Below are 25,781 nucleotides of genomic sequence, written 5' to 3' on the forward strand. Positions count from 1 at the left end.
TTACCCGACCCGAAAAAATCGGGTAACCCGATTACTTGGAAAAATTTACCCGATACCCGAAAAAATCGAACGGGTAATTCGGGTATCGGGTATTTTCGACAGGGCTACCACAAAGTTGTCTTGTACACTGCCTATGCAGTTGGTATAAAATGAATAGGGTCATTGTGATTTATTTATATCATAACATTTCTTACTATAATATGTGTATAAATCAAATACAACTGATATACTTATTATTAGAATGTATTTATATGAGTATTCATATTATGATGATGAAACTAGTATTAGACATAGTGTAGTGGGTGGTGTAAATCTAGGGAGATAGTGTAGTGGACAGCTGTGTTGTCCAGCTATGTAATCTCTATGTAATCAGCCTATTTATCTTTGGGTAAAGAACACACCTTGAATACACTTTGAACACATACTATGAAACTATTAGCCACCATGGCTTTCATGATTCATTAGCCTAAATCTCTCTCTCTTGGTATTAATACACTTCTCACCCAGTCCTATATATATATATATATATATATATATATATATATATATATATATATATATATATATATATGCAATGCTAATCCCTAATCGACATGGCTTTTCCACATTTAACATGGTATCGAGCTAGGATTTCCTAATCCCTAATCGATAGGGCTTTTCCACATTTAACATGGTATCGAGCTAGGGTTTCCTACCCCTTGTTCCTCTCACGTACGTTCACAGAAAACACTGCATACACTATTTTTTTTTCTTTTCTCGCTCCCTCCTGGATCGATTTTGTTCTTCTGTGGTCGGTTGTTCAAGACTAGTTCAAGAAAAGCTTGCTGTTCCTTCCTTGTGTGATTGACGTCCTGGCTCCACCTCCCTCACGTCACATGTTTTGCTGATCTCAAGGGTCCCTTCTGTCATCGCTTATGTTGCTCACTCCCTCCTGATGGTGCTCCTGTATCCGATCCAAGTCTCTATCGGAGTCTTGCTGGTGCTCTTCAATATCTTACGTTCACTCGTCCTGATATTGCTTATGCTATTCAACAGATTTGTTTGTTCATGCATGATCCTCGAGAACCGCATCTCCTTGCTCTCAAACGCATTCTTCTCTATATTCAGGGTACTCTGTCTCATGGCCTTTTTCTACGCCCCTCTTCACTTGATCGCTTGGTTTCTTACATTGATGCTGACTGGGCTGGCTGCCCTCACACGCGTCGCTCAACTTCGGGTTTTTGTGTCTATCTGGAAGATAATCTTGTCTCTTGGTCGTCTAAACGTCAACACGTTGTTTCGCGCTCCTCCGATGAGGCCGAGTATCGCGGGGTGGGCAATGTGGTTGCTGAGGCTACATGGCTTCGCAATTTCCTTATTGAGTTATCTTGTCCATTGTCTAAAGCAACAGTTGTGTTTTGGTTTTAAATTGATTTTGAACATAGCTTTGAAACGAAGTAAAGACAGAGAAAACATCAGATTTAGCACGCAATGGAAACACCCAAAGAAAATGAGAAAAATCATCCAAAAAAAGAACATAGTACTTAAAACCACTCATACTACTAACAGGAGATGTCCACAAATCAGAATGAACTAATTCAAATAAACGAGAAGTTTTAGTAGTAGAAGATGAGAAAGGTAATCGACAATGCTTCCCAAGCTGACAGGCATGACAGATGGGAAGTTTATTTTTAGAGCTAGAAATAAAACGACGAGATTGCAGGAACTTTAAGATAGAGGAGCCAGGATGGCCAAGACGCCGATGCCACGTGGGAAGAGATACTGCAACATAGGTGGTAGCTGAAGGAGGAGACGAGACAATAGGGTAGAGATCACCAACACTGTCACAACGCTGAATGGAAGCACCTGTTTTAAAATCCTTCATAGTGAAACCAAATGGGTCAAATGTAACAGAAACAGAATTGTCAACAGTAAATTTGCGCACAGAGACAAGATTTTTGACTATTTTATTTGAGACTAGAACATCATTTAAAGCAAGACGGTTATGTGAGTGCGGAAATTTTGTTTGACCAATGTGAGTGACAGGAGGTATAGCACCATTACCAACCATAATAGATTTAGAGTTACAAGGTATTAGGGAAATCATGTTACCGGAATACAAGGACATATCGAGCTCGCCCCGGAATCCATGTAGAAGTTGTTGTCAGGAGTTTGTTGAACTGACATAGCCTGAAACACCGATGCTAAATCTGTGAAGTGGTGGTGTAGCTTGTGGGTGACCCCCAAAAGAAGAAGCCGAGGGTGATTGTTGTTGGGAGTAACTCGACTGTCGAAGCTGTGGAGAAGCTTGAGGGTGCAGCTGAGAGTGCTGACCAACTGGTGGCTGCAAGTGTTGCTGGCCGAGGTATTGTAGAGGTGATGGACCAAAGCTGGAAGGCTGCTGATGCACAGCAACTGTTGAACCAGGTGGCGATGGCAGGAAAGGATGTTGCTAAGGCAGAGCAGGCGGAACAACATTATAAGATGGAACAGGCGGCGGAAAAACAGTAGCAGCAGGTCCAAAAAAACTATGAGAAGGGGATGATGCATGAGCAATACCCAATACACCAGCAAAGGTGTGTGGAGGATCCGGTTGCCCACTTGTATTGGGATTTTTACTTGCAAATTTTTGAGCATTTCGATTCTTGGACCATCTGTTTTTGTTTCTGCCATTATTGTTTGAGGAAGAATACAAGGCGGAGCTTTGGGACATTATAGACTCAATAGTTGAGTCTCAGGCAGCCTCACGTGATTCATGCAAGAGAAGCATATTTTTGGCTTCCAAAAAAGAGGGGAATGGCTTGGAATTGGTAATTACATCCACAAGGCTGTGGTATGATGGAGGTAATTGTCTTAGAATTTGTATTACCAATTCTATTTCTGTGATAGGAGAGTCCACATCTCGAAGGTCATCAGCAAGATTTTTAAGAGTATGGCAATACTCAGTGATAGAGTGAGAACCTTTCTTGGTGTTTCTGAACTGATCTTGAAGCTGCAACATCTGAGACATTTTGTTGTTACGGAAAAACTCTTCAATCTTATCCCAGAGTTCTTTGGCAGTGCATTCATCGCTTGAAATAATTTGAAGTAGGCTCGGATCACATGTGCTGTAGAACAAGAACTTGATACGGGCATCAACTGAGAACCATTCTTCATCATCATTTCCTGAAGGCTTAGATTTGCCTGAGATATGCCCATAACACATAGTGCCACGACACATATTGGAGAAGATTTGTCTCCACAACTTGTATCGAGAACCATCCACATTTAATTTGAAGCTGAATTGGTTGTACGCGTTAGTAAGAGAACAAACCATGGTTAAGGTAGATGGAATCGCTGAAGAGGAAGAAGCCGGAACAGTAGACATGGTTGATCAGTGCAACGTGTTGACTTTTTGCGATAATGTGAGTGCTATGTATTTATCTTCAAACCCGATACAGCACCAACGTACCAAGCATGTGGAAATAGATTTACATTTTGTTAGGGAACGTGTTGCTATTGGACATGTGCGCGTTTTGCATGTGCCATCAGCTCATCAGTTTGCAGATATATTTAACGTGGTTTACACGATTAGAGTGATCGACTTCGTCCACAAGAAAACAAAATAGAGAGATTTTATTGACACTACCGAATTACAATTTTTCTTACTTGTCGTAGATTACATGAACTCAAGGGATCCATATAAAGATGGCATAATACTAAAAATTTGTCAATAAGGTCAAGACATAAACTCTGATAAATTTGCCCTAAACTTGGTCTGCCTACAACTATAAGGTCAAAGGGTTGACCGGTCTCCACAACTTAACATAAGCATTCCAAGGTAGCGACATGCTCTCCCAGATGCAAACTTGATCGTGATAACATATCCTCATCTCAGCTCCCATGTACAACTAACTATCCTTTTTGTAAGTGATGGTATCTGTTTCATTGTTTAAACAATTACGATAAAAATCAATGATTAATGATTTTAAACGATTCTACAAGTTTTATCAAATTGTCATACATTACTATGTGTCATTGCAAAAGCACAGATCCATATCAAAATTGAATTTAACATTGTTATCTTTTTAATTTCAGTCGAGTCACCACCATAACATAAACATATTTCACATCATTGTTCATTCATTACCTCGTAATTTGTTGATCAATAAACAAGGTTATTACATGCTTGACGTGAACTCCGTCGCTTTATTGACAAATAGTGATTTAGGCTTCTTTGGAATCTTGTAAACTTGCTCCTGGTTTTTTAATAAAATACCAAATTGAGGTTAGAAAAAGTTGATTATGACATTATTTACGACCTACTTGGCATCAATTTACGAAGACTAAACCAAAGAATAACAATTTAGCAAACCATAATGCATAAGAGCCTTCATAAAACCATCTAAGGCCTAGTTTCTTTAGTGTCCCATCAAGTCTTGTCCAGATAAAGTTGTAAATTATTGTCTGGATAAATGATGACAAAGAATATGACGGCATACTTGGGGAAATAGAAGGAAAACATAAATGAGGGCAAATTTATTGAAAGAGAGGACTTAATGTGAAAAGAGTCTTTGGTTAATTACACCAAATCAATAAGAAATGCCCACATATAGTTTGTTGGATTAAGTTCTGTCTCATTAAGCCCATCAAGTAAAAACAAAACAACATATCAAGCTCATGTAATAAATCATAGCAAAAAGATATTTAATAGACCATACTTACCGATTCAGGACCATGGATGATGCAACTAACATATTTCAACTCCGTAAATGACGGGTTCAACTTCTTAGGTCGACCAATATTGCTCCATCCTCGTACCTCTGTAACAATTGTGACCTTAGGAACGTTCTTTACTGTATATGGTTAAATATTATAGTAAACCGTATCATTTGAACGACCCACATCAACCTGGTCCGGGTCCATATGAGAGGTCAACCGCAGAACACTATCAATATTTTTAGTGTGCCACGGTTTCTTTGATCTTGTGTGCGGAATTCCTCACCCCAACCACTAGGCTCCGGGGCAAGTTGAATATTATTGTATTAGATAAAATCACCGAAGGTCAAACTACTTTTTACCAAATGACTTAAATGAGACACTTCATTGAAAAGACAATAACTATGTATGTACTAAGAAAAACAAACAAACACACACCCAAAATTAGCTTAACTTGAATGATTTACCTGTATGGTCAACCATATCACCAATTATATTTCTAAACCAACCACGTGGGAGTCTGCCGACCTCCATTAACTCAAAGAAATCACGCCGACAAAGATAGTATGATCCTGAGCTCAGCCGAAAGTCTGACAGATTTCCAAGATTTTCAACCCCCTCCATATCATTTTCAGGAGTTTCATACCTTAAGCCATCATTAATATATACAAAGCTTGCACCACATTCGTATACCTCCAATCCGCTAATGACATCAATACACACATTAACTTTATCTCCAGCATTTAATATGTTTCCAATTGGCCAATAGCTTAACCATACACCAACTTCATCAAATCCAGGATCACCAAATACTTTCGGGTTGTATATGAAATCAACATCATTGGTCGTGCTGATTTTAGCAAACCATACACATTCGTTTCCTGATATTTTATATCTGAATGTTACATCTAGTCCTTTGAGCGTCTTGTTCTTAGGTGGAAAAGGCACTTCAAAGGACAAAGATGACGATTTTGATATATACTCAGGTCTCATGTTTGGATCCTCTATGTGTGGCAGAGATGTGCTCCTTATATTAAATTCATACAACATCTGTGCTAACAAGCAATAGAGTTCAATCATTAGTCGTTCATATATGATCAGCTTGTAGGTAGTATTTAATTATGCTTGTGTGTGCTCAAGCATGTCCTTACGCTGTTGAAGGAAACCGAAATATGAGAATCATGGGGAAGTTTGTTTTTATTGACCGAATGAAGGCCATGTTGGCCATTAAATCCTATTTTCTAGTAGTGATAATTAGTGGCTAGTTTATTTCTACTTTTGTGGTTCTTTTCTCACTAGAAGTAGAAGTCTTTGAGAATTTAATACCACAGACAATTGCCTAAAATCCTCCTATCCAACTCTCCAAGCTATCGGTGTTGCAGCCAATTAAAGAATACACGGGACCAAACTTAAATAGGCACTGTCTTTGGTGTGCATTATACTCGGACTGCAAATACTGATGTCAAATTAATGGACAAAAGTTGCAACTGTTTATCCAATGCATGCCACATACTAAACAAGGCCTCTTGTCTGGTCTTATGTAACAAACGGGGTTAAGAGAGGAACACGAACCTGGACTTGCCAACTTCTGCCTATGGTCAGCTCATCATCACCAACCAAGCGAACTTCATGATCTTGATATTCTTTTAGCCACTTCATATGTCCCAAATCCGTTCCTTTCAATGTGGCTATCGGTATCAGTTTGATAAAGCCTTCAATTTCATTCAAATTTATACAACCTTGGTAGCCAAATTCTTGCAATGTGAATCGAGGTGATTGGAAAGTTATTCTCTCCAGTGACTTGCAATAATATGTATACAATTCTGCAAGTGTATTCGGGAGACATAGGAGGCTTTTAAGTCTGGAACATAAACTCAAGTCAAGCACCCGGAGATTTTTAAGATGACTGTAATCAGGAAGGAATTCAAATAGGTTATTGCAGAGATTCAAGTACTGCAAGAGAGGTTGGAAACTGAAGCTCAGAGGAAAGGAACAGTTATTTTTTAGGTTGCAGTCCTTAAGGAATAGGCGTTGCACTGAACGTGGCAAAAAAAAGGAAGGTTGTTCTGTAATTCCACCACCAGAAGTAGTTGCATTTGTCTCTGCTAACAGATTTACTTTCTTGCGCAAGCGTTTACACCCAGTGATATCCAGTAAAACAAGACTTGTAAGGCCTCCAATGGTTTCACAAACATGAACCAAACTTTTACAATTCCCAAGAATCAAAGTCTCCAGCTTAGGGAGTCTGAAAATATTGTCAATTAACAATAGATTGTGAGAGTCTTTAAGATTTAGAATCTGTAGTAATGGAAGAACCTGTTGCAAAAGTGAAAGGATTTATTTAGCATGGTATATTGCCATAAAGACCATAAACAATTTGGAAGTCAAGGCTGCATTTGTTATACACAAGTGGACTCAACTATACGGGACTAGACAAATGTTTTAGGGGTATTCTTGATGGTGAGGATGAGAAGGGGCTTTTACGTCTTTTGCACAAACGAGAGACTGGGAACGATTCCCTGTCCCACCTTGCTCCACCTATTTGGTGGGACAAAAGATTGCAATTTCCGTACTATTGGCCTTAATACCATCAAAAGTTCAATGCATGATAAACACAATAAGACGTGTTATGTTGTGTTCTCATGTCATGTCATATCATATCACGTCATAACATGTCATGTCATGGCATGTATAACAAACCAGGCCTATAAAAGGACAAGAGGTAAATAGAGGATGTACAATTCCCTACAATGGGTGGATTGAATGCTTCCAAGTTGCTAGAGCTCATATCTATGGCCACCAAGCTTTCCATGAGTAAGTTGGGAGGTATGATTCTTTTATGAAACCCAATCCAGCAGAGCCATCTTAAATCTTCAGAAACATTTTCGTAGGATCCAGTGAGATGCACAAAATTAAGCTGGAGCACTTTTAGGTGGTCCATCTTTTTTAGAGAATCAGTCTTGAGGTCTAATGACTACAAATTTACCATAAAGAGATAGTAAGCATACCTCATATCTAGAATTAATAACGTAGAAATAATGTTCAGCTAAGAAAATCATCATAATTTCTTTTGAATACATATCAAGATCAGGCCTTAGTTTTACTTGTTTTATATATATATATATATATATATATATATATATATATATATATATTACCGTGAGTGAATGGTTCATCTTTTCTTCGGTCAACATTTTCATGTCAAGTGCTAGTCCTTCCAGTGTTTCAGAACCCTAATTAAAAAAGAAGAGAATGGATGATTGAATCTCAGACAAAAGTGAAGGGTGTGAAAGGAAAAATAAGCTTCAACATAAACATTAAAGGCATCCCACCTTTCCTTTTCGCAAAACATCATAAGAATCCTTATTACGCCAGACTCTACTGCGTTTTGCAGGGTCCTTTGGTGATTCTTGGTGTACTATTGTTCTCCCCATCTCTTGAAGCAAAGGATGCATCATTAGTTTGTTGTTTAGTGAAAGAGATAAAAGGCATCTATTAGTTAGGGTTTTAATCCCAGATACTGCTGAGTAATCAGGCTCCAATATCTTCACCACATAATCCTTGTCTTTGCCAACAAAGAAACAAGCAATATGCAAAAACAACTGTTTGTTAGAGTCATGTGGCAAAGAGTTGTAGCTCCTAATCAGTACACGTTTAATTCCAGAATCAATATCTCTTCCCAATAAGCTCAATGTACTTTTCCAAAATAGGATGCTACTATCCTCTGCTAGCAAGGAACCCAAAACTTCAAGAGCCAATGGATTTCCTTCACAATACTGCAATACCTGTTTTGCATGCTCTTCATAACCTTCCATCAGACATTTCGATCCAAAGGCATGTTGACTTAAAAGCTGTAATGATTCATTCTCATCTAGTAATTTCATTTGGCACTCTTGACACCTCCAAGGTTTGGACTCAAACCATTTTCCTATATTATTTTCCCTAGTTGTTATTATTATCTTGCTTTGTTTGTTAATGTAACTGGATCCAAGAAGAGCTACCAACTGGCTCGGTTCAACAATGTCATCAAGAACAATAAGTGCCTTCTTCACTTGTAAGACCTCTTCAATCTTGATTGTACCTTGACTAACACTGGGTATTTTCCTCCTCTTGCCTCCTGAAATATCTCTAAAAAGTTTTTCTTGTAACTGAAGCAAATCATGTGGTTCTTTACATCTACTTCCAATGTCTTCGACAATACTAACGCTTTCAAAGTTTTGGGAATTTGAGTACACAATGTATCGGGCCAATGTCGTTTTCCCGCTTCCTCCCATCCCACAGATTGCCAAAAATTCGGCATCAGATTGCTTTAGCCAGAAATTTATCTCCTTATCCCGAGTTTCCATCCCTATTAGATTTGATGGAAGATAAACTTGTTTGCAATCAAGTTTATTATAAATAATATCAACAATGTCCTTCAAAAGTTGTGTTTCAGGCCTGTAACAAAACAAGAACATAAGAAAGGTCTGATGTAAGTTAAAAGAACTGAAAAAAAAAACACAAATGAGACAACAAATTAAGGATGAGATGCTTAAGGAATCAAAGCTCCACTACAAAAACCCGTGGTTCACCGAGCTAGAATAGTCCCAAGATTCCTCCCGATTAGAATTATACACATCATTCCTGAAATCCCCCATGAACATCTTTGTTTTACTTTTTATCATTTAAAGGAGAAATGGAAAGGAAGAATAATTTCTTTCGGTCTATATTTTGGGAGGGAAAGAGAGCAGAGAAAAAAACAATCCTGAAAGAAGCCTACGCTAATAAGAGAAAAATGACTTCATTTTTCCAATTTATACACTCTTGGGAGTTATAAAAATTTGTACATAATTATTTTCCTCCGAAAATCAACTGTTAAACACAGGTCAAATAAAATGTAGAAAAAGGTCAACGTTTAGATAGTTAGTAGTGGCATGACCGTGTCTTTTTACATGACACAAGGATTATGTGGGTTCCGATCAGAAGCTACACAACCATGCTAGATTTCATGCTTCAATATCCACAATTGTCCAAATGCTAAACATGGGAAGGTTATGCAACAAAGTAATTTGGCAACAGCAAAACACTAAAATAATCAAACACTTGTATACTAAAGACAACAATTCAACAAGTTCAACCTATAACATTTATGGTTTGTTTCTTAAAAGATTGCAAAATCTCACTAGAGTCATTTCTCCAAGCTTCACTAACAAACAACAAAGAAACTTACCAATTCGTAGGTTAAGATTGTTGTTCAACTGGCAAACAAACAACCCCCTTAAACCACTTCAGAGCATAGCAACTTCCTCAATAAAATTGTATTTGAGTGGAACCAGTTGAAATGTATTTGGAAAATAACAGAGAAACTTACCCTGAAAGAACCAGACCAGTCAAATCGGCAACCTTCGTAAGGGCCGCCTTCCACCGATTCACGTTATCATTAGTCCACCTTGGCGAGGTATTGACTTTTATCTTGAAAGGCTCACTCTGTTTCCTTACATCTGAAGGATCAACGTGATAAAACACCGGTAGAACATAGTGATTGCACTTCTTCCTTTGTTCAAGAATCAACCAAAGCTCTTCAAGGCACCATGTGGAAGTTGCATAGTTCTCTGATAATACAACTACTGAAGCCCTCGATTCTTTGATTGCTCTATCGATCTCAGGCTTCAGTTCTTCACCTCTATCTATTTCATCATTATCCCTAAAAGTGCGAAGTCCTGCTTGCACTAATGCCTCATAGAGATGATCTGTAAAAGCATTTCGAGTATCTTCGCCTCTAAAGCTTAGAAAGACGTCATACGTGCCAAAATGAGCCACTGGAGAACTCATGATTGTAGAGGACGAACGGGAAGCGATTGAAATTAAAGGGATTTTGTCACATGGGTGGTGTCATTCTCAACAAATTTTAATGAGTGATCTACCTTTCCGTAATTACTGACCAACAAAAATAAAAAATTTGCACGCGAAATGATTGTTAGTATTTTATTATGTGGTTTTGGACTTTGGGTTTCGTGGTTTTGTTTGATTTTGTTCCACTATGATTCTGAAATATATTTATGGGATTTTGTTAGTAAAGTTTTATTATTATTATTTTTAATTTATAGAAAAATCATATTTTTATTGAAGTTCTCGATTGATTAATTGTACACGATAATATGCTATTTTATATTTAAAAAATAATGACTTTTCCGTTATCAAGTATGCAAAGAGTCTTGTTATTTGTTGATTAATGTGAAAACCCGTAATTAGGGTTACTGTAACATCCCGACAATGAGGTATTTTAATTTTAACCTTAAGTATGAAAGAACATTGCATTTTGAACATTGGGTTCAAAAAGATTGGAAGAATGGCCCATAATGGCATTTCGGTAATTTTGGCCAGGAAGTTAGTACGTCAAGCGTATGTTGTTTATGCTGGGCGGACCCTAGTACGTTGGCCGTACACCGTGTACGCAAACCGTACACCGTGTACGCAAGGCGTACACAGTAAAACTTCAAACCCTATTTTTTAGGGTTTCATCCATATTTAAGCATTATTATCTCTCATTTCTCATTCCCTCACTAGCCTCCATCTGAGAAAAATGATCCCCAAGCTAACCCTAAGTGAGAAGAGTGCATCTTGAGCTTATCCTTGTGTTTTGTGGCATTCTTGAAGAAGAAGGTGGTGAGAAGAGCTTGAAGCTTGGAAGAAACTTGGATATGAGATTATCTCCTTCCTAGCGACCTTGAGGAGGTAAAAAGTTCATAACTTGATCACCCTATCTTGTAGATCTATCCATTTCTTCATTTAGGGCACTTTTGGTCCCAAATATGGTGATTCTTAAGCATGCCATGCTCTTAACCAAATAAGTCGTCCTTTCATACATTAAGAGGGGTCTTGAGTCATAAAAATATGCTCTCGAAGGTCTTAAGGCATTAAGATGTTGGGATTTTGTGTATTAAGCACTTAATGGACATGAAAAGTCATAAAGTTGGAAAATTTTATGACTCTTAGTAGTATTTCAGCCTTGGATATGAAGTTTGGACGTAAGAGCCTATTGCATTAAGTTGTTATTGAGAAAAGAAGATTATGGCAGTACGTTGTGCGTACCCCAACGTACACCACGCGTATGCAGTCAAAATCCCGACCTCGGTCAAGCCAAGATTATGCCAAACGTAGGATCGAGTTGAGTACGCAGGTACTCAGCTGAGTGGACCAAGTGGACTCCCTTGACCCATTGATTTTGACCTGGGTTGACCAAGTTTGACTTAAGGGTATTTTAGGTATTTTGAGCTATTGTTTAGCCTTGGTCTCTATCTATTGAATAGGTGACCTGTAGAGCAGGTATTTGGAGCAATATCTTGTTCAGTTATTCTTCAGACCGTGAGGTGAGTTTCCTCACTTTTCTTATGCATCGAAGGCACCAATACCAACCCCTTTTGGTTATGTATCCTGGTATCTAGGATGTTGCTATACAGTAGTAATAGATAGATATTATTTCTAGTCAATTAACTGGTTATATGATTATATTTTGTTCGTTATATGTTAATTGTTATGCGCATGTCGACATGGTATGGTGGGGTTGAGACTGTATTGCATTGTGTTGTAAGTCAACACACCGTGGCATTCCAACCATAAGGTTGTGGCCCGGGCCATTCCAACCATAAGGTTGTGTGTAACAACCCGAAGTTTTCCATCGTCGAAAACCCGTTCTACCCGTAAAAATTCACCGTTAGTCAATTCGTTTCTTTTCCCATTTTTGGTTAAATTAATTAAATTTATATATTTATTTTAATCCATTGAGTGTCCAAACCCTTTAGGAACTCATGAAACTAGCTCAAAAATGTTTATTTCAAAAAGTTTGGAAACGTCCCCGCCGAGTGACGGAAACTTAATCGGGTGCGACCAAAAGCCCCGTTTAAGGTCAGTATCGGGTAGAATTCCACCGTGTCCAAGTTTTAGAACCTATATAAACGTGTTTAAGCACCCATTTGAAGCTTTTTCTTCCTCTCTCTACTCTCTCTCTAACCTCTCTCCTAAATCCAAAGTTAAGGGTCCAAATTATCAATTTAAGACTCCAAATCCTTGAGGTACCTTCCATAACTTGTTGTACAACCTCTCTAGCTTTAGAATTCGAGTTTTAACATTTAATTAGGACCATTATTATGAGTTTACGGCCCTAGAACAGTACTAGGCCGTAAACTCAAGAAAGTGGGGTTTTTAGAGCAACAAAACCCTTGCAAACCTCAAATGGACCTTAGACATGACTAAATGACCTTGTGGAATGGACTTAGAATGCCTTAAACTATAACTTGAAGCATTGTATATGAGTTTACGGCCATTGAAGGTGCCTAGGCCGTAAACTCACATTTAAAGGGGTTTTAAGCCCTTAAACCCTCCCTAAACTCAATCAAGCCCTAGTTATGATTTTTAGAAATTATGTAATGGACTTGGAACTCATTAAACATCAATTTTGAGAGAATTGTATGAGTTTACGGCCAAGCCATATGCTTGGGCCGTAAACTCCTCAAACATGGGTATAAAATCATTTCTAAAGTGTTAGAATGCCATCCAACACCACCAAAAGCCTTGGAATAAATTAGGGAACCAACCAAAAATAGTTTAGAAGCCTTAAACACATCATAAACCCTCTAATTGAGAGTTTACGGCCAGAGCATATGCTCCAAGGCCGTAAACTCATAGATGTATGTCATTTGAAGCCCCAAACTCACCCTAAGCCTTGTAAAAATGAGTTGAATCACATGTGATTAATCCTTGGCCTTCAAATTAATTTAGATGGATGTGGGTAAGAGTTTACGGCCGTAAACTCTTAGTTTATAGCCATAAGCTCTTCTATTAATCCATATAATGATTTAATCCCTTTCAAATGTCCAAAAGCCAAACCTAACAACACCCATTATTTGATTTAAAGCCATTTAGCACATAAAAACACCCACCATGAGTTTACGGCCGTAAACTCATGGGGATGTGGTGTTTAGGCCATAAACATTCCCTAAGAGTCTACCATTGGAGAGTAAACTCTAAATCCTAGCCATTCATGTCCTATAACGCCACCCGGGTCCCTTCAAACGCTCATTTTGGAGTGTTTTCGCATTTTAAAATGTTCAAGTGTGTCTAATTAGTTATTTGAATCTAATTAGATATATATTGTGTGTATTATTTAATATTACAATAGGAACTTCACTCATATTCAAACCTCGGTTCGACGTTTAGCTTTCCATCCGACACAACTTCGCGTCCGGTGAGTTCATACCCCTACGGCTTTTTCACCATTTTCAATGTTTTCAGGGGAGGGGGGGGGGGATACAAGCAAACTGTAACTGTTTTCAAATCATAAAATTTATTTGTTTCAAACAATATCTGACAAACTTATAAACACTTTTACTCCTTATGTATTATGCTGAGCATAAGGAATGATTTATCAATTATAACTAAATGGATTTTAGTTAAGGAAATAACAAAACTAATCAAATTATTATGGGAATAATTTGGGGTTCTTTACTATTCGTTTTATAATGTATTGATATCTATATAAGGTTACTAGATAAACTATGTCTGATTCAGTTTATCTCCGTATCATTTGATTGTATTGTCAGATAATTTCATTGTATGTATCTATATATTTACTATACTATGTTTCGTAATCTTTTGTATGTCGATATCTTATGAGAACCCGGTGAATAGTTTAGTACTGGTTTGTGAGATAGTCACTACCCTTTATGGATGATCAGTAAATCCTCCCCGGAAGTGTAACCAGAGTCTCCTGGAAGGAGAGCGCGGAATTTGTGAATAGAGCTATTCGGGATTGACAATCCCACACCTTAACTGCTAGCTACAGTTAGGCGGGCACGCCTGGGGTGACAAATTTCTGGATATCGTTTCGACGTCTGCCAAACGTCAAGGAGGTCACGTTGTCGTATTAGTATGGTTACCCGACTCACAACATGTATTAATATTAATTTATTCACTGTTTGGGTTTTAGAATCTATCTATCTTTCGGGATAGTGATCCCATGGTATTATCAAACTATTTGTATCTAGTCCGGGATAGTGATCCCATGGTTTTATATCTATACTCGTACGGGATGTTTTTCCCATGATCTTTTCTGTTACGGGATAGTAATCCCATGAATTTTAACTATATCTTATACGGGATAGTAATCCCATGGTTTTAAATCTATATTTGGTACGGGATGGTAATCCCATGATTTGAATTCATAATTAGTATTGGGTGATAGTTTTATAGTTTTAAACTTTACAATGTGATTTTAAAAACTAAAACCTTACTTTTAGGAAAATATGGGATTTTCCTGGGTTAGTGAATTCATATATCTAGTATCGTGTGAGTAATCAAATGGACTAATAATTACTTATAAGAAAATATGGGATTTTCTTGGGTCATAACCTTTTCAGAATTTAAGAGGAATCTTATACCATTTCATAAAAATAAACTGCTTATGAACTCACCAGCTCTTTGCTGATTTTAAAACTGCTTGTATCCTCAGGTTCTTCTTAGACAGGTATCCCTGCGCTCTTTTGTTGAAGACGGAGCAAATGGAAGTCACGTCTTCCTTTTGTATAAACTATGTAACTATGAAACTTGTACTACTTTACTTTTCAACTGATGTAATGATATCTATGTAATGTAATGTAATGTTTTGTGTTTTACTTCGCTTACTATGTGCATTGGATTTGATACTCAATGTGGAGTCTGCCCCGGAAATGTTTCCGCCCTCGGTTTTCAGGGTGTGACAGATTGGTATCAGAGCCCTTGTTTATAGTGAACCGAGTATACCAAACCTTACATGGTATAAGACTATAAACATTAAGGGGCCTAAGTGCTCTGAACTAAAAGTATACTTCAAAATATAAGTATTTTCAAAAAGTATACAAGTATCCTAGCCGTCGAGAATCGTATCTATAAGTAGAATAGAACATAAGTAATTGGGTGTTGTATGCTGCAGTTAAACCTGGGCAGTTATGTAGTCGTGTCTAGGATCAATATAGCCTGATCAACTATATTCATTCAAGACACGGCCAACATGTGTTTGGGAGTGACTGTGGAATGCAGCATACCTAAAACTTACCCGAATACTACAAACAACGAGTCGTCGTTGCGGTAAATCGTGAAATACTATGGGAGTATTTCCGGATCCAACTTTGTAGTAGAAATTCCTCATTCAAGCGTTGTCCTCGATCATTCCTTTAACGATAATTTATCAGTCCTGATAATTTAATCCTGCTTTATCGCTTAATAAAAATTGTATGTTAGTCTTAAAGAGATATTCCTTATTTCATATCTCTTGATTTAATGTAGAGGACTTACCATACTCTTTTTCCTAATCACTTTAGATCAAAATGTCTTCGAAGGAAGAATCCAGCTCAAGAAACAACAGCCCTCCGTCGCAACCCTCATCTCGCTTCGACCCTGTGATGTTCCAGCTGGCTGTTTCTGCTGCAGTGACGGCTGTAATGACGATCTTGAACCCTAACAAGTCTATTGGTTCAGGACATAACCCTTATCCCCAAGACCATGAAAATGTTCAGGAGCATAAGAATGAAAACGATAAGAGCAAAAAGCGGAAAGGTCAGAGTTCCCAAGGACCCTCCAAAAAGCTCAAAAATGTGGCAGTCCAAGTTGCTACCAATCCTACCGTTGTTCCTATAGTTCCAGCTACCACTACTCCTGTTATTTCGTCTAAGGCTCAAGCACCTGTCACTGGATATGCTGGTAATCTCTCTTGGTGCAGCAGGTGTAGTTATCATCATTATATTTATGGCCCATGTCGCAAGATGAATTGCAAACGCTGTGGCAAGGAAGGTCATCTTGCTAGAAACTACAGGACATTAGTCCAACACCTCGAACAAACTTCTGAATCAAGTATCAAGCAAGTCTGCTATAGTTGCGGAGAAATTGGACATTTTAAGCGAAACTGTCCAAAAGCAGCAACCCCCAAAAATGTCAACAACGCCGGAATGGTTTTAGTTTTGAAACAGGAGGAAGCAGCCGCCAATCCCACTAACATCGCGGGTATATTTCTTTCCGACTATTCTTATGTTCACATCCCTTTCGAATCTAGGGTCAAGAAAGTTTTATTAGTCATTCACTCAAATATCTTCGTAAACATAGTCCTCGTCTAATAACCGAAACATTTTCCGTCAATATGGTTACCAGTGAGAATGAGTGTACTAGTGACTTTTCCTCGAGCTACATCCTTACATTGATTAATCATTCTTTCCTCATTGATCTAATGTCAATTTCAATAAAGAACTTTGATATTATCCTTGACACATATCGATTGAATCCCAATCATATTGATACACTTTGTTATGAAAAGGACATTCATCTCAACTTTTCCCTCTGACTGGACCCTCATGAAATATAGTGTCAAGCTTGGCCCAAATCTTCGCATCATTTTCTGAATCAAAGCTCAATATGATCATTAGGAGTTCGTATTGATACCATTCGGTAAAACCATTCTCCTTTAGTCATGTAATTAGCAATGAAGTCATACACGTGGATTCTCATAAGACCGAAGTAAGAAATAATTGATCAGCACTAAAGACGCCCGTAGAAAACCGGTCAATTCTTGTGTTTTGTCAGCCATTATGAGAACAATTTAAAACTTCGCTAGATTGATACCCGAGTTATTCCAATGACCAATGCAAACCTTGAGAAATTCCAAGTTGGAGATTGCGTCCTACTAATGGCCTCGCTCTGGGAACGTGTGACACTGTCAAGGACAAGGAAAGTGAAGCTTGTGTATAATAGGCCCTTCGAGATCCTCATTAGGATCCACCCTGTAGCCTTCGAACTCCGAGTACCTTCAGAACTTAGAAACGTCAATCCTTTCTTCAACATTCCAAATCTTTAGAAGCACTTGCCCGATGAAACCTTAGTAATTTCCTTTGAAGAAACCGAAGTCGTCCAGGATTGAAACTCCCATGAGAGAACCAGTTGAGATCACAGATCGAGAGAGAGTCTATGTGCGAAACAAAGTCGCATCTCGATATTGAGGGTTCGCTGGAGCGCCCAACGGAGACCCGATTCCACTTGAGAATGTGAAGATCCGAGGCAACAAGTCTATTCATATCTCATTCCAATTCATGATCTATATCTTAATCATTGAATTTCGGGACGAAATTCCCTCTAACGGGGGGGATAATGTAACAACCCGAAGTTTTCCATCGTCGAAAACCCGTTCTACCCGTAAAAATTCACCCTTAGTCAATTCGTTTCTTTTCCCATTTTTGATTAAATTAATTAAATTTATATATTTATTTTAATCCATTGAGTGTCCAAACCCTTTAGGAACTCATGAAACTAGCTCAAAAATGTTTATTTCAAAAAGTTTGGAAACGTCCCCGCCGAGTGACGGAAACTTAATCGGGTGCGACCAAAAGCCCCGTTTAAGGTCAGTATCGGGTAGAATTCCACCGTTTCCAAGTTTTAGAACCTATATAAACGTGTTTAAGCACCCATTTGAAGCTTTTTCTTCCTCTCTCTACTCTCTCTCTAACCTCTCTCCTAAATCCAAAGTTAAGGGTCCAAATTATCAATTTAAGACTCCAAATCCTTGAGGTACCTTCCATAACTTGTTGTACAACCTCTCTAGCTTTAGAATTCGAGTTTTAACATTTAATTAGGACCATTATTATGAGTTTACGGCCCTAGAACAATACTAGGCCGTAAACTCAAGAAAGTGGGGTTTTTAGAGCAACAAAACCCTTGCAAACCTCAAATGGACCTTAGACATGACTAAATGACCTTGTGGAATGGACTTAGAATGCCTTAAACTATAACTTGAAGCATTGTATATGAGTTTACGGCCATTGAAGGTGCCTAGGCCGTAAACTCACATTTAAAGGGGTTTTAAGCCCTTAAACCCTCCCTAAACTCAATCAAGCCCTAGTTATGATTTTTAGAAATTATGTAATGGACTTGGAACTCATTAAACATCAATTTTGAGAGAATTGTATGAGTTTACGGCCAAGCCATATGCTTGGGCCGTAAACTCCTCAAACATGGGTATAAAATCATTTCTAAAGTGTTAGAATGCCATCCAACACCACCAAAAGCCTTGGAATAAATTAGGGAACCAACCAAAAATAGTTTAGAAGCCTTAAACACATCATAAACCCTCTAATTGAGAGTTTACGGCCAGAGCATATGCTCCAAGGCCGTAAACTCATAGATGTATGTCATTTGAAGCCCCAAACTCACCCTAAGCCTTGTAAAAATGAGTTGAATCACATGTGATTAATCCTTGGCCTTCAAATTAATTTAGATGGATGTGGGTAAGAGTTTACGGCCGTAAACTCTTAGTTTATAGCCATAAACTCTTCTATTAATCCATATAATGATTTAATCCCTTTCAAATGTCCAAAAGCCAAACCTAACAACACCCATTATTTGATTTAAAGCCATTTAGCACATAAAAACACCCACCATGAGTTTACGGCCGTAAACTCATGGGGATGTGGTGTTTAGGCCATAAACATTCCCTAAGAGTCTACCATTGGAGAGTAAACTCTAAATCCTAGCCATTCATGTCCTATAACGCCACCCGGGTCCCTTCAAACGCTCATTTTGGAGTGTTTTCGCATCTTAAAATGTTCAAGTGTATCTAATTAGTTATTTGAATCTAATTAGATATATATTGTGTGTATTATTTAATATTACAATAGGAACTTCACTCGTATTCAAACCTCGGTTCGACGTTTAGCTTTCCATCCGACACAACTTCGCGTCCGGTGAGTTCATACCCTTACGGCTTTTTCACCATTTTCAATGTTTTCAGGGGGGGGGGGGATACAAGCAAACTGTAACTGTTTTCAAATCATAAAATTTATTTGTTTCAAACAATATCTGACAAACTTATAAACACTTTTACTCCTTATGTATTATGCTGAGCATAAGGAATGATTTATCAATTATAACTAAATGGATTTTAGTTAAGGAAATAACAAAACTAATCAAATTATTATGGGAATAATTTGGGGTTCTTTACTATTCGTTTTATAATGTATTGATATCTATATAAGGTTACTAGATAAACTATGTCTGATTCAGTTTATCTCCGTATCATTTGATTGTATTGTCAGATAATTTCATTGTATGTATCTATATATTTACTATACTATGTTTCGTAATCTTTTGTATGTCGATATCTTATGAGAACCCGGTGAATAGTTTAGTACTAGTTTGTGAGATAGTCACTACCCTTTATGGATGATCAGTAAATCCTCCCCGGAAGTGTAACCAGAGTCTCCTGGAAGGAGAGCGCGGAATTTGTGAATAGATCTATTCGGGATTGACAATCCCACACCTTAACTGCTAGCTACAGTTAGGCGGGCACGCCTGGGGTGACAAATTTCTGGATATCGTTTCGACGTCTGACAAACATCAAGGAGGTCACGTTGTCGTATTAGTATGGTTACCCGACTCACAACATGTATTAATATTAATTTATTCACTGTTTGGGTTTTAGAATCTATCTATCTTTCGGGATAGTGATCCCATGGTATTATCAAACTATATGTATCTAGTCCGGGATAGTGATCCCATGGTTTTATATCTATACTCGTACGGGATGTTTTTCCCATGATCTTTTCTGTTACGGGATAGTAATCCCATGAATTTTAACTATATCTTATACGTGATAGTAATCCCATGGTTTTAAATCTATATTTGGTACGGGATGGTAATCCCATGATTTGAATTCATAATTAGTATTGGGTGATAGTGTTATAGTTTTAAACTTTACAATGTGATTTTAAAAACTAAAACCTTACTTTTAGGAAAATATGGGATTTTCCTGGGTTAGTGAATTCATATATCTAGTATCGTGTGAGTAATCAAATGGACTAATAATTACTTATAAGAAAATATGGGATTTTCTTGGGTCATAACCTTTTCAGAATTTAAGAGGAATCTTATACCATTTCATAAAAATAAACTGCTTATGAACTCACCAGCTCTTTGCTGATTTTAAAACTGCTTGTATTCTCAGGTTCTTCTTAGACAGGTATCCCTGCGCTCTTTTGTTGAAGACGGAGCGAATGGAAGTCACGTCTTCCTTTTGTATAAACTATGTAACTATGAAACTTGTACTACTTTACTTTTCAACTGATGTAATGATATCTATGTAATGTAATGTAATGTTTTGTGTTTTACTTCGCTTACTATGTGCATTGGATTTGATACTCAACGTGGAGTCTGCCCCGGAAATGTTTCCGCCCTCGGTTTTCGGGGTGTGACATTGTGAGTTGGGGGTAATCCAACCAAGAGGTTGTGGACCCATTGTTGAGTCTAGGAGTTGTGTCATTGGGCTTGTTATCTTAGTCCATTATGTATGCATGCATCGTTCTTTGTACGCTTCTCATTGATTATTTTCTTAATTGTATTGTAACGCTAGCACACCTCTACAATAGAAGTTCTTTATCGAGCTCTTCTGAGGTGCTGTAGATTAATCATTCATCACTTGTTTGATTCGTTGTGTGTTCACGCTTTTCTTTTCTTTCTTGATTTGCTTGTTAAGAATCTATTCGATCTTAAAAGAGTTTTTGACTCATCAATTGGTATCAGAGCAGGAGACTATGTAATCCATACACAACTCTTCTGTTCAAGAAGGCTTTAGGGTTTCTGCTATTATCGTATCTATTAGAGCTATCATCTGGTTATTGACGTTGCTCTTAGATCTCGATCTTACCCTAACTCAGTTTACTAGTCTGATTCTTGACAGGTTATCAAACCAAATCATCATGTCATATGACGACTCTCATTCCAACCCCATCAACATCTCCAACAACATATGATCTACCATGAGAATCCCGATTCTATACACTCAAGATTATGAAGTCTGGACGGATCACTTTGAAGACTATGTTCTTGGTTTAGAGGAAAATGGGTATCTAATCTGGCAGACTATTACATTAGGTATGTTTGTTCATTCTGGAACAAGTAGAACCATCAAGACGCAAAAGAAATATAATTAGCTTATGATCGACGTGGAGAAAGTTCCTCAAGACGAGAAGAACAAACTGATGAGCAACATCAAAGCTATGAGGATGATCAGATTTGCCTTACAATCTGATACTTTTCGTCTGGTTAGTTCATGCACAACAGCAAAACAAATCTGGGATAGGCTTAAGGAGTTGTATTCCACAAATGAGGATCTAGAGCATTCAATACAAACTCTTTTGCTCTTGGAGTTCAGAGACTTCAAGCAAAATCCAGAAGAAAAACTTATTCAGGTATTCGATCGTTTCAATCATCTTCTCAACAAGATGATCAAGCACGGAATCGGTAGAGAAGTGATCGAGCAGAAGGTCACTTTTATGAACGGCCTAAGACCTGAATGGATGGTGGTGGTTTCGACTGTGAAAGCTCATGAATAGTTCAAAAGCTATTCATTGCCGAAGCTTGTGGGAATACTCAAGTCACATGAAAGTGTTGTGACTAAGGAAATGAATGTGGTGTCTAGTATAGGATCTTTGGCCCTTCTCTCAATGGGTAAGAACGTGGCTGAAGAAGGAGAAGATTTGGATCTTTCTGAATGTGATCTAACAAATGAAGAATATGCATTAATGTTCTCTAATCCCAAGAAGTTTTCTCGCAAAAATTTCCATACCTCCAAGAACCGGAACTGGCAAGGAAGCTACAGTTCAGAAAAGACGAAAGAGGAGGTTAAAAATGCTCATCGGCAAAAAGAAGTGAAGAAGGAGAGCAAGCTTGTACGTGACTCCGGATATGATTGCAATTTCTATCACGACAAAAATCACTTTGCCAAAGATTGTATGTTGAGGAAGCTATCCGAGAAGAAGGATGGTGAAGATGATGAAGCTTACCATTTGGGTAAGCTGGAAGAGATAAAGAAGAAAAAGGCTTCAAACAGTTCAATGAATGCTTTGATTGTGCAGGAACATACACAACATAAATCACATAGAAATAATGCAGTGCATCACAATCAAATAAATAGCATACAAGATACTCCATCATATAACTCTAATTATCACTCTAGGTAAAGTATAGTGAGAAGACTCACCTCGGGTGACTCGGTAATCTCGAACTCTATAAAAATCTTATCTAGCCTCCGCCTAATCATACGAGATAAATACTCTTAATCAATACATCCCTCAAGGCAAGACTATTCCCTCTCTTAGTACTCTCAGAACGGTAAAAGACCATTTTACCCCTCTCGCGGCTCAAAGACCCTAAAGTTGACCAAACACTAAAAGTTAACAAAAGTCAACTCTCCGGGTTACGCTGCGCGTACCAAACATGTACGCTGGGCATACCCGGCGTCCTTACAGAAACGGGGTACACGACCCCTTATGCCGCCCGTACTGGGATTATACCCCGCGTAACTCCCAGTTCAGACTCTTTAGCTATTGGGGTCTTAAATAGTTAAGACACACGTCCAACTTTCAGATCTGACCAACCCTAAGCCTCTTAATCCATAAAGTTGGTGACTTTAAGCCTTTGCATGGCCGGACAAGTCACTAATACCCATAACATTCCATTCCCAACCCTAGAAAGCTTATAACTCAAGCATGACCCCATAACAACGACCAAGTTGGGATTTTTATGGATCTACAACACAAATATCACTAAAATGGGAAAAATCTTGGTCCATGGAGTCCATTACACTCATAAAGTATCCACCTTTATGACTTTTAACCCTAGAAATGGTCCTTGAAATATCAAACCAAATAAAGAGGAATGTTTTGAACTTTATACTTCTAGATGAAGCTCCTTCCTCTGAAGATCTCAGATCCAAACTTGCACTTCAAGCCCTAGCCTCCACAAGCTCCTCTCCTTCTTCTTCACTAACACACCAAGGTACTTTTAGCTCCAAAACACTCACACTCAAGCTAAGGACACTGGAAGGCTTTCTTAGGGTTTTACTCTCTAATATGGAGGCTGAGAAATGAGCATTAACATCCCTTATATAGTGCACAAGCCAAATATTAGGGTTTGCATCTGGGCTCGCTACGCCCAGCGTAACCCTGGGTATGCCCAACATACCCAGGCGAGTCCGTGTCCAACTTAAGCGCATGAGTACGCGCAATGTATGACCCAGTACGCTCAGCGTACTTACTTGCTACAAGAACTCACTCAAGGGACTAATCTTGACAACTTGACAAAAAGGAAGGGTTAAATAGCCTTACCTGAATTTTGGGATGTTACAATTCTCCCCCACTAGGACCAGACTTCGCCCTCGAAGTCTCATGCCGAAAACAAATCCGGATGCTGCTCCCGCAACCTTGACTCCGACTCCCAACTTAGCTCGGATCCCTTCTGATGTTGCCACCGGACCTGAACCAGAGGCACCTCCTTGTTTCTCAGAACCTTGACCTTCCGGTCCAAGATCGCGATCGGTCTCTCAACATAATTCAGTCTTGCGTCCACCTGGATATCCTCCAACGGTACCACTAGCGACTCGTTGGTTATACACTTCCTCAGCTGAGACACGTGGAAGGTATCATGGATCTGGCTTAGCTCTGCAGGTAGCTCCAAACAATATGCTACCCTGCCCACCCTCGCGATCACCCTAAACTGTCGAATGTACCAGGGCCCCAACTTGCCCATTTTCCTAAATCGAATCACTCTCTTCCAAGGAGACCCTTTCAGGAGTACAAGATCTCCAACCTGAAACTCGAGCTCGGATCGTCGCCTATCCGTGTAACTCTTCTGGAGACTTTGGGCTATCAGCAACCTCTGTCTAACCTGTTGAATCTGCTCGGTCGTCTGAAGCACTATCTTGGTGCTGCCTATCACTCGCTGCCCTACCTCTCCCCGACAGATGGGAGCCCGATACCTCCTCCCGTACAACAACTCGAAAGGAGGCATACCAATGCTCGAATGGTGGATGTTGTTATAAGAAAACTCAGCCAAAGGCAGATACGTGTCCCAACTCCCTCAGAAGTCCAACACACATGCCCGAAGCATGTCCTCGAGCGTCTGAATCGTCTGCTCACTCTGTCCATCCATCTGTGGGTGGTATGCGGTACTGAAATGCAGCCTAGTACCCAACTCCTCATTGAACTTCTTCCGGAACCTGGAAGTGAAACGCACATCTCGATCTGAGACAATCGAGATCGGTACACCATGCCGCAATACCACCTCCCTTACATACACCTCTGCCAGCCTCTCTGTGGAAGAGCTCTCACTGATAGCAAGAAAATGAGCGCTCTTTGTCAGCCGGTCGACGATAACCCAAATTACATCGATGCCTCTTGCAGTCCTCGACAATTTGGTGATAAAATCCATGGAAATATGTTCCCACTTCCACTGGGGAACCTCAAGTGACTGCAACTTGCCATGTGGACACTGGTGCTCGACCTTAACCCTGCGACAGGTCAAGCACCTCTCTACAGACCACGCCACATCCCTCTTCATACAGGGCCACCAATAGCCTCTTTTCAGGTCCAAATACATCTTAGTGGCCCCAGGATGGATCGAAAACCTCAACCTGTGCGCCTCCTCCATCAAAATGGCACGTGCCCCACCCTCAAATGGCACCCAAATCCAGCTCTGGAAGGTCATAAGCCCCTGGCTATCGGCAATGAACTCAGATATCTGTCCGATCACCGGCTCTTGCTTGCTGTTCTCTGGTCTCATGGCCTCTACCAGGGCCTCCCGAATGGTGTCCAACACCGGAGTCATCACTGTCAACCTCAAACAAACATCTCGTAATGGGGCACTCTCTGCACTACGAATCAACGCATCAGCTACCACGTTAGACTTGCCTGGGTGGTACAGGATCTCACACTCATGATCCTTTACCACGTCCAACCATCTCCTCTGACGCATGTTCAGGTTGGGCTGATCCATTAGATACTTCAAGCTCTTGTGGTCCGTATATATAGTACTCCGAACCCCATACAAATAGTGACACCAGATCTTGAGGGCGAACACCACAGCCCCCAACTACAGATCGTGATTAGGATACCTCGTCTCATGAGGCTTCAGCTGCCTCGATGCGTATGCTATCACATGTCCTCTCTGCATCAGCACCATACCCAGTCCCGATATCGACGCATCACAATATACCACAAAGTCCTTTATTCCCTCCGGAAGGGCCAATACCGGGGCTTCGCATAATCTCTGGTGAAGTG

At 39.1% G+C, this 25,781-nt stretch overlaps 1 protein-coding gene across 2 annotated transcripts; it reads right to left on the minus strand.

The window, feature by feature from the left end:
- Positions 1-3,576: 3,576 nt before the first annotated feature.
- On the minus strand, positions 3,577-10,519 carry LOC145004121 (disease resistance protein RUN1-like). Of its 2 annotated transcripts, none has more exons than XM_078963018.1 (9): positions 10,028-10,519; positions 8,010-9,114; positions 7,836-7,910; positions 7,427-7,651; positions 6,250-6,993; positions 5,145-5,727; positions 4,684-4,781; positions 4,109-4,217; positions 3,577-3,898 (listed from the first exon to the last, which is right to left on the minus strand). In XM_078963018.1, the coding sequence occupies exons 1-8, from the start codon at positions 10,486-10,488 to the stop codon at positions 4,140-4,142; spliced, it is 3,369 nt and encodes a 1,122-aa protein (XP_078819144.1). In that variant the 5' UTR covers positions 10,489-10,519; the 3' UTR covers positions 3,577-3,898; positions 4,109-4,139. The 2 variants fall into 2 exon arrangements, with proteins under 2 accessions (XP_078819144.1, XP_078819145.1); XM_078963019.1 differs by having other exon boundaries at positions 8,010-9,300; positions 10,028-10,134.
- Between the last annotated feature and the right edge of the window lie 15,262 nt (positions 10,520-25,781).

This window comes from Lactuca saligna, chromosome 7, assembly GCF_052625555.1.
Source record: "Lactuca saligna cultivar CGN05327 chromosome 7, ASM5262555v1, whole genome shotgun sequence".
NCBI lineage: Eukaryota > Viridiplantae > Streptophyta > Magnoliopsida > Asterales > Asteraceae > Lactuca > Lactuca saligna.